The sequence below is a fragment of the Hetaerina americana genome, unplaced genomic scaffold, assembly GCF_022747635.1.
Source record: "Hetaerina americana unplaced genomic scaffold, ioHetAmer1.1.p SCAF_9, whole genome shotgun sequence".
Lineage (NCBI taxonomy): Eukaryota > Metazoa > Arthropoda > Insecta > Odonata > Calopterygidae > Hetaerina > Hetaerina americana.
In genome coordinates this window covers 9,859,484-9,874,372 of record NW_027287538.1, presented here as the reverse complement: position 1 = coordinate 9,874,372, position 14,889 = coordinate 9,859,484, and the positions used below count along the sequence as shown (strand labels likewise).

At 35.8% G+C, this 14,889-nt stretch overlaps 2 protein-coding genes across 2 annotated transcripts in view; one reads left to right on the top strand and one right to left on the bottom strand.

The window, feature by feature from the left end:
• LOC139698841 (bcl-2-related ovarian killer protein-like) overlaps window positions 1-2,026 on the bottom strand; it is a 115,339-nt gene extending 113,313 nt beyond the window's left edge. The window contains exon 1 of the mRNA XM_071597774.1: window positions 1,878-2,026. The gene's annotated coding sequence lies outside the window, so the exon portion shown is untranslated. The remainder of the gene's footprint in view (window positions 1-1,877) is intronic.
• Window positions 2,027-2,186: 160 nt separating this feature from the next.
• On the top strand, window positions 2,187-14,434 carry Oseg5 (intraflagellar transport protein Oseg5). Its single transcript, XM_071597898.1, has 15 exons — window positions 2,187-2,318; window positions 2,394-2,554; window positions 2,787-2,897; window positions 3,125-3,318; window positions 3,421-3,510; window positions 4,840-4,977; window positions 5,087-5,211; window positions 8,924-9,196; window positions 9,336-9,502; window positions 11,022-11,264; window positions 11,672-11,819; window positions 12,216-12,353; window positions 13,395-13,578; window positions 13,763-13,905; window positions 14,009-14,434. Exons 1-15 carry the CDS (start codon window positions 2,224-2,226, stop codon window positions 14,253-14,255), a joined length of 2,457 nt encoding a protein of 818 aa, XP_071453999.1. The 5' UTR covers window positions 2,187-2,223; the 3' UTR covers window positions 14,256-14,434.
• The last annotated feature ends 455 nt before the right edge of the window (window positions 14,435-14,889 follow it).

Genomic DNA, 14,889 nt, shown 5'->3' with positions numbered 1-14,889 from the left:
GAAAGTGAGCAATCCCACGATAATTCAGCAGCGAATGCGATTAATTCACGATACATAATGATTACGCTGATACATGAAAGACAAATCAAAAAATACAGAAAATTAACTACATATTGCAACAGATGAATAACACGTAACTCCCCTTACTACATGGTATATATTTCTGGACGTAATGTTCGTCTCTTTCGATAGACGCGGGTGGCACGGATTCCGCGACGTTAAGGTCGAAATACTTTAATTCAAATTTACGTTTCCAAAAGCTGAATTTCACTCGAATTTCAATCAACTTGATTTTAATCCACTGCCAAAAGATTTATGTAAACAATACAATTATTGTACAATTATTTATGAACCACCGCCAAAAATTAGTACGATTAAATCGACAGAAGTGCTCATCGAAAATATATTTTAAATCAATCAAGCTGAACTTCCAAGAAGACAAAGTAATTCAAAAGGCCTTTTGTTTTGAAGTCCTTCCTTTAAATGAAAACGCGTCTTCCCTTTTTATACATGCATTTTCGACTAAAATATATACGCCAAACAAAAGAAAAGCTTCCACCACGGCTTACGTGAGCGTCAGTCAAGGCGGCCACACGTGCTTTATTTTATTTTTTTTTCTTTCACTGGGTGCGACAGGAAGAACACTGGAAACCACGTTTGTCTGACCTGCCGCAGCGCGTAAAGTAACCGTTCGTCGGAAGGACGGGACCGAAACCAGTTTTGGCCGCCGGTGAGGCTCCTTTTTACGCGACTGTCGAGGGCTATTACGTGTCATGAGCGGGTGATTATTCAAGAAGCTACCGAGAACACTGCACCATTATACCGTTGAAAAACACAGGTCTACCCACTTAAAAAATTGCGCGCCTAAGAAACCCACAAAAAAATAATGATCCTTGACCTTCGAGGACTAAATGATGGGCCACGCAATTAAAGATCAATTTGAATGCAAAAAAATTGACTAAGAATATCTGGTTAACATTGATAATTCAATTCCATAGCCAATGTTGGGGATAATGAATCGACATTAATGACGAACAATCTCTTTTAGAATTAAACGCCAACAATGCACATACATAAAAATGTTTTCTATACTGAGACTTGCTCGGATTCCACTATGTCTTTTCCACTGGCGCATTGTGTATTTGATCGAAGAATCAAGTGTCTAGAAAGTTAAACGTAAATCGAATTTATAACGGCATATTAGGAATGACAGACTTTCAAAGCGCCTTGCGAATTAGGAGAGGGCCCTGCTAGCGCTTCAACATAATACACATATCTCGCAAGGCATACGGACTCGTAGAAAGTTAGGGATTCTGAAAGACCACGCTGCAGAATCCTCCCCATCAAAGTCCGTAGCGCGGCAAATCCCGCCTCCACGGACAAACATTAGCTTGGGGACAGGGAATTTCGCGCACGAGCACAGGCGCCAATGTAATAATGTACACTGGCATAAAACTATGACATAATGAAAAGAAAAAATATTTTAAAAAAATCTTTAAGAAAATAAACAATATTTTGGACTACCTCGTAAAAACTAACATCACCCACAGAGCGCACGTAAACAGACACTTACGTGCAAGACGGACTATTTCATCCAAGGGAAAAACACTCAAATTAAGCTTCAGAAGTTACCGCATGTAACCCAACTATTGGACGTGACAAATCCACACCATGAACCGCGACGATAAGGCCGAAAAGGATTAGAACAAGAATTCATGGAAAAAATGATCACTTATTCACACAGGAAAATGCGTCAAAAATACAGAAATTCACAAAAATAGAGAAACATGAAAAATATTTGACACAAAACCCAAAAATGAAATGGTTTAACCACTAGGCAGAGCAACAGGTGAGTGGAAAGTAAAATATAAACGTACCATTAGATATTCCACATCAGGAAGTGCCTACGACGACTGTTCGGTGGAAGAATATTAAATGCCACCTTTCCTTCGACATTAGACAGCGAAGCACTGTTCCCCACTCACTTGATTTCCCTGAACTTTGATCGTCACACACAACCTCTGCCACGGCGCCAAACCGGCGACTGACCCCTCATGCCGCCACGGGAAACTACTTGATTACATTTGAAACTCCTCTGCCCTCCGCGGCGGAACATGGTACTACGATAAGGCATTCACAAACATCAGTAAATGAATAACGTTTTTGCGCATTGGAATGTTTTCGAATTGTATACATAATAAGCCATGAAAGAAGCATTTTATAATGAGGTTAAAAACATACCTTCACAGTGAATCTAATCACACTGATACTGTAACATGTGTTGGATGGAGTTCCAACGAAGAGGTTTATTCTTGCGGGTCAGTGTTGGGAACATGTATATAAATAATATACACTTATATTTCAATAATGTTTTCATATTTTTCGTATTTTAGTGATGATCACGTTCTCTTTCGATGGAATTTGATTAGCAAAAGCTCAGAAAAAATCACAGTTTTTCCTGATGAAGTTTTTCCGACTGATCTACATTGTCTCCCACTAAAGCAAGCTAGTAATAAAATTAGTTATGACCCAATACTCGTTACTTCTTCTGATGGTAAGATAGGATACTTCCGATTATCACGAAGCACTGATTTTTTATTCGTTCGCACCAGTAGATAGCTGCTATTTACATTATTAATCAAGTTTTAAATTTAAAGGTGAAATACTAATGCTAAAGCATATTATTAATGCTTATTGGCCTTCATTTTTGTGGCTTGTAGTCTGCTCCATTCCGAGCATAATTTGTGTAAATATTTTAATAAATGTAACAAATATAATTAATTCAGGGAAATTTCACCTCATCGGCAAAAATGGAAGAATTGAAAAGAGTGTTGAAGCTCACAAAGGAGCGGTGCTTGTTGGTCGATGGAATAATGACGGTTCTTCCTTTTTAACTGGTTTGTTTCAAAAGAGGTTCATTTCTTGCTAGAAACTATTTTTTTCTTTCTAATTAAATCGTTACTAGTAATATATTTAGGATACTCCGACCTTTGATGTTCTCATATTTGCAGTATAAGTTCGTAATATTCAGTATATATTCAATTAATTATATTAGTTGATCGTGTTTTGGTTAAACTTTTGAGGAATGGGAGGAAATCAATACTGGTGCATATTAAATTAACAGGAGGAGAGGAAGGATGGGTAAAAGGTTGGTCACGCTCAGGTCTTCTTCGTTGGTCTTTGGAACCAGTCGCAATAGAGAACGAAACGTTAGCAGTCCATTGTGCATCATGGGCACCAGATGCAAATTCCGTGGTCCATGGTTCAGGATCAACCCTATTTTTTCGATCCCTTGTGCCAGGAGCAAAACCTTTAAAGGTAAAATGATTGTTGAAAACCTTATTTTTGCATCTTTTAGAATGTTTGTAGTTTCCGAATAAGCTATTAATGAATGCCAATTAATTTGCACTTTTTATTAAGGTAAAGGCCCATGATAGTCTGATATTAGCTTTGGATTGGTGTCCTAACAACAACCTGCTTGTGTCAGGCGGAGAAGATTGTCGATACAAAGTAAGTAATATATTAATTATTTCTCTGAAGAGTTCAAACGTGGATGATCATATTTATATTGATAGATACGTGGTTTATTTTTTGATACGCCAGCTTGATGACTTAGCATTTCTCTCTTATCATTGTCTTTGTCCACTTGAGATAAAACGTACATATTTCTTCTAACTTAGCATCAAATAATGAATAGGAATTGTTCCAAAACACTTGGATAAAAGTATGAAAGCATAAATATTGATTGATGTTTAACATATTATTTTCCTTCTGATTTTGATTTCTTGTTATACTCAAATTTGAAATCATGAACCTTGAGCTGCTGTTTTGTTGGTACTCCACTAATAATCTCCCACATTTTGTCTTGGCAGCCTTACATCAGGTAACACTGTGGCATATTCTCTGGTACCTGATCATTATGTAATACTTATGCGTACACATCCCATATCTTCCAACGAGGACAGCAGACATTTGCATAATTCCTCAAGCCAGTTTTGTTGACATTGTTGACAGTAGCACACTTATAATTTAATTAAAATTGATGTTTTGTGAGGAATTCTTGTAAAATAAAAAGCTAAATGAAGGAACGACAGTTATTCTGAAGCATCTGGTATGCAGTAGTGAATGCTGGAAGTGTACAATGGACAAAATGCTGAATCATTTGAACGTTTTATGTACTACTTCTATTATTTGCACTCTAGACAAGCTGTTTTTCTGACTCTTTTCAGCATTTGCCTTCTGTAATTTTGTTTATGAACTTTGTATGGTTGAATTAGTAGTACCTATAAAATTTTTTCTAAGTACATAGTGGAAACTATTGGTAAAATATTATTTTGCGTCCCAAAGACCAATAAAAAGGGAGATATTGTAGGCCAGGATAGGATGCGTCGGCCACAAACCGTAAGGTTTGATTTCCTAGTGATTTTGGACACCCCCTTAACCATTCTACGTGAATATTTTGGGGCGCTGTCATCTTAGGAAACTACAGGTAGCACAAGGAAAGGAACTAGCCCACTTACCTTTAATTAGTGAATATCACACACCATTGAGTTTAGTACCTAGCAAGGCCCTTCCTGAACTATCAAACCAGTTTTTAGGTTGATTACAGTGGTTGTACAGAAATTATAACCTTTAGCTTTATATTTTGTCGCTGGTTGACTTTTTGTATATTTTTTGATTGAGTGAGTATTTTGCAAATCTGTAATTAAATGGCAAAATGTTCAAATTTTACTTTTCAAAACCAAATGATGAATTCATAATTATTTCTATTATTGATCTTTCTTCAGGAAACTACGTGCCTTAAAGAATTTCCTTTGGTGAATGCCGTTCTCATTGCAGGTATGGGATTCCTTTGGACACCTTTTATACTCTTCTGCCGAACAAAATTTTCCAGTTACATCATTAGCCTGGTGCCCAGGTGGAGAATTCTTTGCCCTTGGATCCTTCAACACAATAAGGCTCTGTGACAAATCAGGGGTTGGTTTACACTTTCTCTACATGAATCACTTTTAATTCTCATATTTCGACTTCTGAATGTGGCATACTCTTAGCAGGTACATGTTATCATGCTCCGTCTCTTTTTCAGTGGTCGCATTATCAGGAAAAACCAGGAACTGGCAGTATTTTGGCTCTTAGCTGGAATGCCGATGGGACCAGAGTAGTTGGTGCATGTAGCAATGGCCATGTGATATTAGCAAACACTGTAGATTGGTAAGGATATTCTCACAAAAACACTTGAGCACCTACAAGTATTTCCTCATTTCTGATGTGCACGGAATGAAACATATTGTTAATATTTTTTTATGTATTTTTTTCATTTTACCTTAATAAAAGATTGGTAAGAGATTTTGTTTTTGGTTTTTGTTTTGCCTCTTTTGAAAATATTCAGAAGAAATGCGTATTTCTGTCTTAACATAATATCACCATGTACACTTAATTTTTGAAGAGTTTGGTGTACATTAGTATTTATACATTGCTTTTTCTTAATTAGAATTATCCTATGCAGCCTTGTGATAGCCTTCATATGCAAATAAAGATTTTGAAATTTGATAGACTAGTTCCTCGCATTTGCATGATGGCCAGGGAAGTTATTGTTTTACCCTTATGATACCTTATTGGATTTAGAGATGCATGGCAATGGTAATTGGCACTATTCACTATATTTTCATTTATTCAAGCTTTAGTTGGCTAATTTTTAAGAAATTTATGTGTCGAAGGACAGTAATTATCATTGACATGGTTAATTTTGATGGAATGGAGTTATAGCAAATGTAATATATTGTTGAAATTCTAGATATAACTTCATGTTGTCGATATTTATCAGTGTACAGGGAAACCTTTTTATTTTGATTCCACTAAATTTCTAGCCAAAAGTAGTCCCTAGTCTATTAGACAGGGTTTATCCTGCTCATAAGTATGGATAAATCAAAGTATGTGCCTAAAATGAAATTTGAAGTCATGATCTGGACCCATTACTTGCAATCATATCACCTATTTTAAAATATCAAAAGAAATATATGGCAATAAGTATTTTTATTCAGCAAATTTACTTTTGTACGAGTACATCATAATGGCTTTTGATTTCCTCTATTCATTTTTCATAAGAAAACTCTACTTCTTCAAAGGGCATGACTTGTTTTTGCTATGTCATTAGTCAAAATGAAATAATTTTGGGTATAATACAAACCATTTTGCTTCTTAACCTTGAATTGCTAGACCTGTTACGATTTGTTGAAAAATGTACTCTTATGTACCTGACCCAATGAAATTTTTATACCAATATTCTTGTAAAATTTGGTAAGTGCTTTTTGGCATTAGGCCTAAGGCAAGACAGACAAAGTGTTTTATCCAGTCTGCTATCTTTGCTAATTAAACATTACCACTTTTCCATAAGTATATTTTTCCAAGTCTTCTTTTCCTAAGGAGTTTGTAACTTAGAAAGCTTTCATAAAAACACAACTTCCAGTTAAAGTAAGACTGGATGAAAAAGATTCTACTTTGTACAAAAAGCTCAAATAATGGTATTAAGGCAAGATACTATTATTATTTGGTAATCTACCAGTTAAAGTAGGTTTTGAATAGACCCAACCAATTATACACAATATATTAACTTTGCTCCCATAAAAAAAATAAATACAACCTGAAATTGGGCCCTACAGTAAGTCCCTCTTCAACTCCATAATACTTCCTTCCTTCATTCCATCCAACATTCCTATCCTATACCAATAAATTTGCTTTACATTCATACGAGGGTCATCCGGAAAGTAGTACCCGTTCGTGCCGCATGAAGTGCTGACGACGCGAGTAGCCGCTGGACGAGGTCAGATAGCTTCAGTGGCTTGTCTGCCTTCTCTGAGCCAAGTTGCGTGACGCTAGCATTGCCTGTGTTGTTTCTGTGATTGTTTACAATGTTTAAAAAAATTGAGAACGCCGCCAGTTGTGAAGTGAGGGCAGTGATTAAATTCCTCAATGCAAGAAACGTTCGCCCATGTGATATTCATCGCCAATTAAAGGAGGTGTATGGAGACAATGTAATGGACGAGTCGTCTGTTCGGCGGTGGTGTCGCAACTTCAACATGGGGAGGGGGAACACACACGACGATGAGCGTTCGGGGAGACCGTCTGTCATTACAGACCAACTGGTGAGCTCAGTTGACGAATTCGTGAGGAACGATCGGCGCGTCACAATTGATGACATCTGTGAGCATTTTCCCAATGTTTCTCGAACAATTGTTCATGAAATTGTTAAACACCATCTGCATTATGCAAAAATTTGTGCAAGATGGGTCCCTCGCGTATCTCAATGAGCTGGCGGCGAAGGACTATGCAGCAGGAATACAGAAACTTGTCACACGTTATGACAAATGCCTTAATTTGCTTGGAGATTATGTTGAGAAGTAGTTTAAAGTATCCTCTTTCAAATAAAATTTTTTATGTTTGTTAATATTTACTTTTGTGTCTTTATTTCACGAACGGGTACTACTTTCCGGATGACCCTCGTATTTCCTGTCTCATTATGATTCCTCCCGGCCATCCCCTCTCCTCCCCCACCGCACCTAGAACTTCCTCATTTGTTTTCCTTTTGGTCCACTTTACCTTCTCCGTACCCACCTTTCAAAAGCCTCCAATTTATGCCTATCGTCCTACTTCAGTAACCATGTTCTCTCACTGTACATAGCTAAGCCCCATATCAAAGGTTTAACAAAATTTTCGAATCATGTGTACTTGGAGTATTTGTCATCAATTCCTTCCCTCTTGTGAAAGCTTCCTTGTCTAGTGCAATTCTTCTCCTTGCATCCCTACTACTTAGACCGTTTTGCTCTAGGACACTTCAGAGATATGTAAACTTTGCACAGCTCTAGTTTTTGCTTTCCTATTTCAAAGTTTAACTTGGCATATCTCTTTCTGGCATACAACTATCTTTGTTTTGTTTACATTTATTGTCATCCCATTACTATTGCAATGAACTTTGAATGAACTCAACAATTCACAATCCCTTGGCTGACTGACAAACTAGAACTTGGTCATCAGCAAATCTAACTGATTATATTAATTCCCCACTGATTTTCATTCCTACCAACAGTTCTTTATGTGCTCCTTTAATCATTTCTTCCCCATAAACATTGAACAGCACTGGTAATAATGGATGAACCTGTTTTACCCCTCTTCCTAATACTGCCCATCTGAAATCTTCATCCACCACTCGTGCCTGGGCAGTCTGTGACATGTATAGGTCACAGATAAGTCTCCTATCCCACCAATCTACTTCTATTTTCTGCAATGCATTTGTAAATTCCACCCAGTTCACTCTATTAAACGCTTCCTCAAATTCTATGAAACAGACAAATAATTTCTCATTGTATTCTATCAAAGACATTGTATATGAAGTGTAAAATGGAATAAATACATCTTTAATAACTTCAATCAAATATATTTTGAAATAATTATATCATTTCAAGGTAACATTGGAACTGACAAATTTCTTCATTTTTTAAGTAATCTACCAGTTAAGGTAGGTTTTGGATGGGCACAACTACCAAATAAATATCTTGTTTCTCTAAACAAAACTCAGCCCAACATTTTCCTTGTACTCTGCTTATATGTTGATAATTTGAGTTAAGGGATGGTTGTGATGATCAAAGGAAAATTGACATTCACTAGCAAATGGTAACATCATCAAAGTTAGCAGATACAACAGCATCCAGGGGTTGACTTTAGTGAGAATCCTAATATTACAAAATGAATAAATGGTGGCTTTATTTTTTTCATACATTCATTGTGTTTGCCTTTATTTCTTAAGATTTATTTAAAGTACAACAATTAGTCATAATTTTAAGTAGGTTGAATAAACCCCCGATTGTTATACCACAAGAAGTTACACTCCTGTCCAGTCAATAGTCCATAATAATGTTTTCAATTTTAGGCAGTTGGAATGGAAGCATATCGAAGTCCTTATTTCTGGAAAAAGAAATGTATTGGTGCGAAATGTATTGGCAGAAGGCAAGGACAAAGATGTCAAGCTTGAAGTTGGAGAAAGTGGTGAAAGGGTTGTCCGTGCTGTTTTAAACCATGATCACTTAGTGGTTTTAACTCAGAGGCACTGCTATGTGTGGAATGTCTCACGGCTAGAAGTTCCGTCCATTGTTGTTCCGATTAAGGAGTCCTCATCGGCAACTCTTCTCTTACTAGCCCACAGGTACACTTGTGTCTGCATTTTTACCAGACAATATTGAAAAAATATATGATTTTATACTTTCCTGTGAGCTACAGTGGTCAACTTGTTTTAATACTTCTATTTTTCTCATTTTTGTTTGTCGGAAATATTTGATTGGCAGGCACTTCCTGCTGTGGGAGCGCAGTGGACCGACTGTGTATTCTTACAATGGAAGGCCATTATGCTCCCCTCAGTGGATGACTTTAAGACCAGACCTCCCAATACATCCACAAACTGTGTCCCTCGGAGCTGGGCTATTTGCTGTTAGGGATCAGACAGATTACAAGGGTATGTATGTACCAGCAGTCTGCTAAGAAAATGGTGCCGTATTTTCCAATTGATAACCCTCGCGTCATCTATGCAAAAATGTTCAAATGATCGAAAAAATGACGATGCGCAATATGTAATGACAATTGAAAAAATCCAAACATAGGCAAATTTTTACACACACACATCCGATATAGATGTATTTTTACACGCACTGTATATAATTTTTATGCGCATATATATATATATATGTATATATATATATATCTATATATATAACACATATAGAAAAGAATCTCTCTTGAAGTCTCTCTCGAAGAAGGCCTCTGAGAGGGCCGAAAGCTCGAACAATTTACCGTGTGAGTGTTCTTTTAAATGTGTCTATTCTTTTCTATATGTGTTATATTGTGTCAGCCCATTATTGTGCTGCTCGTATGAGTTTTTCCGTACAATCGTTATATCTCTCTCTCTCTCTCTCTCTCTCTATATATATATATATATATATATATATATATATATATATATATATATATATATATATATATATATATATATATATATGTATATATATATATATATATATACACATATATATATATACACATATATATATATATATATATATACATATATATATATATACACACGTCCAGGGCTTCATAGTTATATTGAACGTTTATAGTTGCCATGCATCTGTATATACATATATATATATATGTATATATATACATGTATATATATACATATATATGCATGTATATATATGTATATATATTATATATATGTATATATATATATGTATGTATATATATATGTGTATATATATATATATATATACGTATATACAGATGCATGGCAACTATAAACGTTCAATATAACTATGAAGCCCTGGACGCACGGTATCTACACAAATTCATAAATTCATGATAGCTACAAAGTTCTGAGTGTGCATTATATATAAGGTGAACGTTATCGATGGGAAAATACGGTACTTCTTTTCATTCACTTTGCTGCCAAAATGCATTTTAATTATATTAATAAAGATAAAATACAGAGTGCATAAATTAGTGCCAGGTAAAGTTTTTTGACTAAATTCTTCAAAGATAATTTTAGTTAATATATGCAAAAGTCGAACTCTGTTGATGTTTATATGCAAGTTCGAATAATAATGAACGGCATATGCCAAAGCTATAATAATACCAACTTTGGTGACACATACAATGACGAGGAATGATCCAAAACAGTTCGTGATCAGATTCCAAAGACTGGGGAGGGAAATCACGAAAAAAAGACAGCATGTTTGTTAGGAATATAGAAAATGAGTAGTCATCATGGATATTCATCAATTGAAAACCACATGGAAGGATGGGATTTCAATTATATATCTTCTTGTGTCAAATATTTAAAAAATAAAGAGTTTGAGAATAGAACATCTTTGCTGAGAGTGCGGGCCTTGAATAATTGTTACTTATCATCTTAAGCTGTGTGGGGAATGGATCAAAGCACCTCTTTCATCTTACTGTCATTTTTTTCTTTTCAGCTGTTCACCTCTTTGATTTGGGCTGTGGAATGAGTGGGTCCAGTGTTGGAAAAGAAATAGTTCCAATGCTCTCACATAGTTTGCCCATCCTGCACCTAGCCGTCAACCAAGCTCCTCAGGCAGTGAGAGTTGCTATGGAGGAAGATCCTATGGTTTCATTTGTTGATGTGCACGGTGATCTTCACCTCTTTGCATTACGCTATGCAGGGAGCCGTAATACCTCAAGGCACACAATTAAATTAGGTAAGACAAGAACATTAGACCATATAGACATAGCGTAGTGTATATGCTCAAGAATAAGTCTAAGAGAGTTACTTCGCGAGTACTTACAGCACATCAATGAAAAATACTTGGTGCTGGTTTAAGCAAGAAAATGAACAAAAGTTATGCTCATTTGTTTCAACAATAAGAATCAATAAATGTATTTTAAAATAAACAAACAATTGAATAACTAAAAATCAATAGGTATGATCCATGAAGTGTCCAAATTATTAAATGTGTGATTTTTATTTTTGAACTAATATTTTTTTGTCATGAATAATACTTTTTGACCCATAAATATTTCACCAGGCACATGGAAGGAGAAATTTATCAACTTGTGTATGTATATGATAGTTGAACATAATTCTGTATTTGTTTTTTACACACAGGGACTATGGTTTCATCACTTGCTTGGTGTTCGGACTGGGATATGCTAGCTGCCACTTGTGGCTCTTCTGTGACAGTGTGGACTTACCCTGCAATTGCATATGCTGACCGACGATTACTGAGAAGAACAGTACTGGAAAGGGAATCTAGGTAGGTAGAGTTTTTGTTGAAAAAAATATGGTCACGATGGAGGTTTCTTCCTCGACAAGGATTGAACTAGGGCTTTCTTTAGAATGAGCAGTGCCATTAGTTCTTAGAAAAGGCTGAAAAGCCTAAAAAAAAGGGAAAAGGATTAAATCCTCAATCTTAAGGTAATGTAAAATTTCATAAAAAGTTGTATCAAGGAAAGAAAGTGATAATATGATGTGCCCTTTTAAGTTATGTAGTTTAGTAGAGCATAATTATAAACTTGTACTTTGACCAGGTGCCTTTTTCTCCTGGTTTCAGCATACTGTTTCCTTCATTGCCATTAGGGACTGGTTGGCTAAAAATTACTCATGTTATTTTTACCTCACTGACCAGTAGCATGTTTTTTATATACCGCAGTGAATTTGGCCGAGGCACTCTGCTGTTGAAGAGCTTTGAAGGATCTCAAGTGTGGCTTCGAAGGATGGATGGAGCGCTGACTGGTTTTTCAATACCTCCACATGCTGCCTTATTGAGTTTCCACTTACATTGTCAAAGGTATGCTTTAGGTTTCAATCAACTATAAGGAAGCCACAGAAATGTTTCTAACCATGTGATAAAAAAAACCATAAACACAGTAATCAACTCAAAGGTCGGTTTCGTGGTAGAGATCACCCAGTACCAAGCCCTATACGGCGTGTGAAAATTCACACATCAGGGAAGGGGGGCCAGTTCCTTTCCCTGTGCCGGTTATGGTTTCCCAGGAAGACCTGGTACCCGAAGAATCACTTTAGCTTGGGTGGAGCCATAGGTGCCCAGAGTGCCTTGCCCGGGAATTGAACCTGGGACCCTCTGGTCAGCAGTCTAACGCTCTACCCACTGGACTACCGCGACCCAATCATGTGATATTAACTGATAAAGAGGAAGAGTTGTATTTATGAGAACCCTATTTTTCTTTGGTATGATATACAGCAATTTAATGAGGAATGAAATGAAAAAGCAAGTCAATTCTACATTATGTAGACAACTCAGAATATTCATGCTGTGATTTTTTTAAAGTTATTTTTTTTAAACTTTTATCTTTTGTTCTCCAGGTGATTCAATTCATTATGACGGCACAAATTCTCATTGTTTGTACAGGCTATCCATTTGCATATTTTATAAGGATACCAATTCAATGCAACATTATTATGCTGTGAATGAGCTTTAGGTTCAACCATCTTTATAATTTTATTTCATTATCAAAGTATCTTCCCAGTCATATTTTGTGTATTTTTATAAATTTCAGATTAAGGTAGCTTATGTAAAAGCTTGATCCCTTATTCCCAATTCAGTCTTTTACTTTTAATTTCAAATTAATGCCTCACACTTCATTGTATGATTGACTTTCAACAAATGGATCATTATATATTTTAATTTCTTCTCCCATCAGAATAATTAATTGATTTTTTGTCCATAGTATTCTCAGGGGTCATTTGTTCTCGTTGAATTTCATTTCCCCTTTTTATGAGATTTAAAAGCTATCATTCATTATTGGGTTTTGTAGCTTATTTATTTATTTTTTTAATGTTGGAGTGATGTACATTTCTCCCCTATTAGTTGGCAGCAGTCCTTAAGAATATGCCGTTCAGTTGGCGATACTGTAGTGGCGAGTTCATTGCATGAACTGATGTGGGCATGTCTTGCTGGCGCTGCTCTTCGTGCTGGGCAACTGGGCCCTGCCCAAGAAGCGTATGCATCACTTGAAGAAGCTGATCGTGTAAATCACATACAGTATATTCAGGTAAGGATCGATTGGGTTTCTTGAACAGGGGTAAAGTTATTTTGAGGATTATTTTACCCATAAAATAATCAACAGTGTAAATTTTTATCTAGTAAACACTCGTGTTTTAGAGGGGGATAATATGAGTGAACTTAAGCAACTGCTTGATGAATTTGTTCTTATATGGTTACATCTTGGTTATCAGGGTATAACAAATCCTGCTATTCGCAAGGCAGAGATGACACTACTGGCTGGGCACCCAACAGATGAAGTGGAGGGAATGTTAATTCGATCAGGGATAGGTTTCCGAGCAATCATGATCAACATCCAGTTCTTTCATTGGGAAAGGTAAGGGAATCTGATTTTTTGCATTGCAAAGAGTTTAAATGTGGCTTTGGTAACTTACGTTTTTGTATTAGCCTGTTCTCATCCCCTTTTGTGTATTTTTAAGGGCTTTGCAACTGGCCAAGAAGCAAAGGAGCCACATTGATGCTGTTCTCTACTTTCGTAAAAAACACTTGGAAAGGTCAGAACAAAGAGAGACCCTCGAGAGTTTCATCAAAGCCATGAATACTTATGTGGAGGAAACAGGATCTAGTGAAATTAGTTACACTAAGGTGAAGGAAGATATTCTGAGTGAATACGAAAAGGAAAAGTCGAATGGTGAAAACTTTTCTTCTACCACAGATGTCAGATAGCATTGTAAAGTACTTCTCTTTGAAAATAGGTGTTCCAACTTTCTTATGTACAACATTTTCACCCTTTATTGACTTTAAAAAGTGTTATGAGATAAAATTTTGATAAAAGAAGTATAAAGTGCAATATAATATTGTGTATACAACTCGCTTAACATTACCTGTATTTAGTAATGTTAGCACAACATAAATGCATTGTTCAGTAAATTTTTATGAATATGGCCATCACTTTACATAATGGCATTTAAACAAGATATTTATTATCGAAATAACACTGGAAAATGTTTTCTGCTATTTTAATCAATTTTGCCTTGATAAGCAAAACATATCAGACACTTGAAAAAAGTTTACAATAAAAATTGAATCTCATAGCCTAGTTTTGTTATGAGCATTTGAAATGTCACTTCACATCCTTTGCCTTTTAAAAAATAATTTAATTGTGATACACAGAATAATAACTAACCCTTAGGAGGGTTTTATTCAGACATATAAAGAGGTCAGGTTAACAGAAGTTTCTCCAACAATCAAAACAATGAATTTTTAGTCTTACTTGATCCCCTGAATGATTGAGAGAATACAATAGCTGTCATCAGTTTAAAACAATTCCTGCACTTGAAAATTTATAAGAAAATCAGAA

Coding starts and splice junctions, on each gene's coding strand:
- Oseg5 (XM_071597898.1), top strand. CDS start 2,224: ATGAGGTTAAAAACATACCTTCACAGTGAATCTAATCACACTGATACT. Junction 11,820..12,215: donor GTACTGGAAAGGGAATCTAG/GTAGGTAGAGTT, acceptor TATATACCGCAG/TGAATTTGGCCGAGGCACTC. Junction 13,579..13,762: donor ATCACATACAGTATATTCAG/GTAAGGATCGAT, acceptor CTTGGTTATCAG/GGTATAACAAATCCTGCTAT.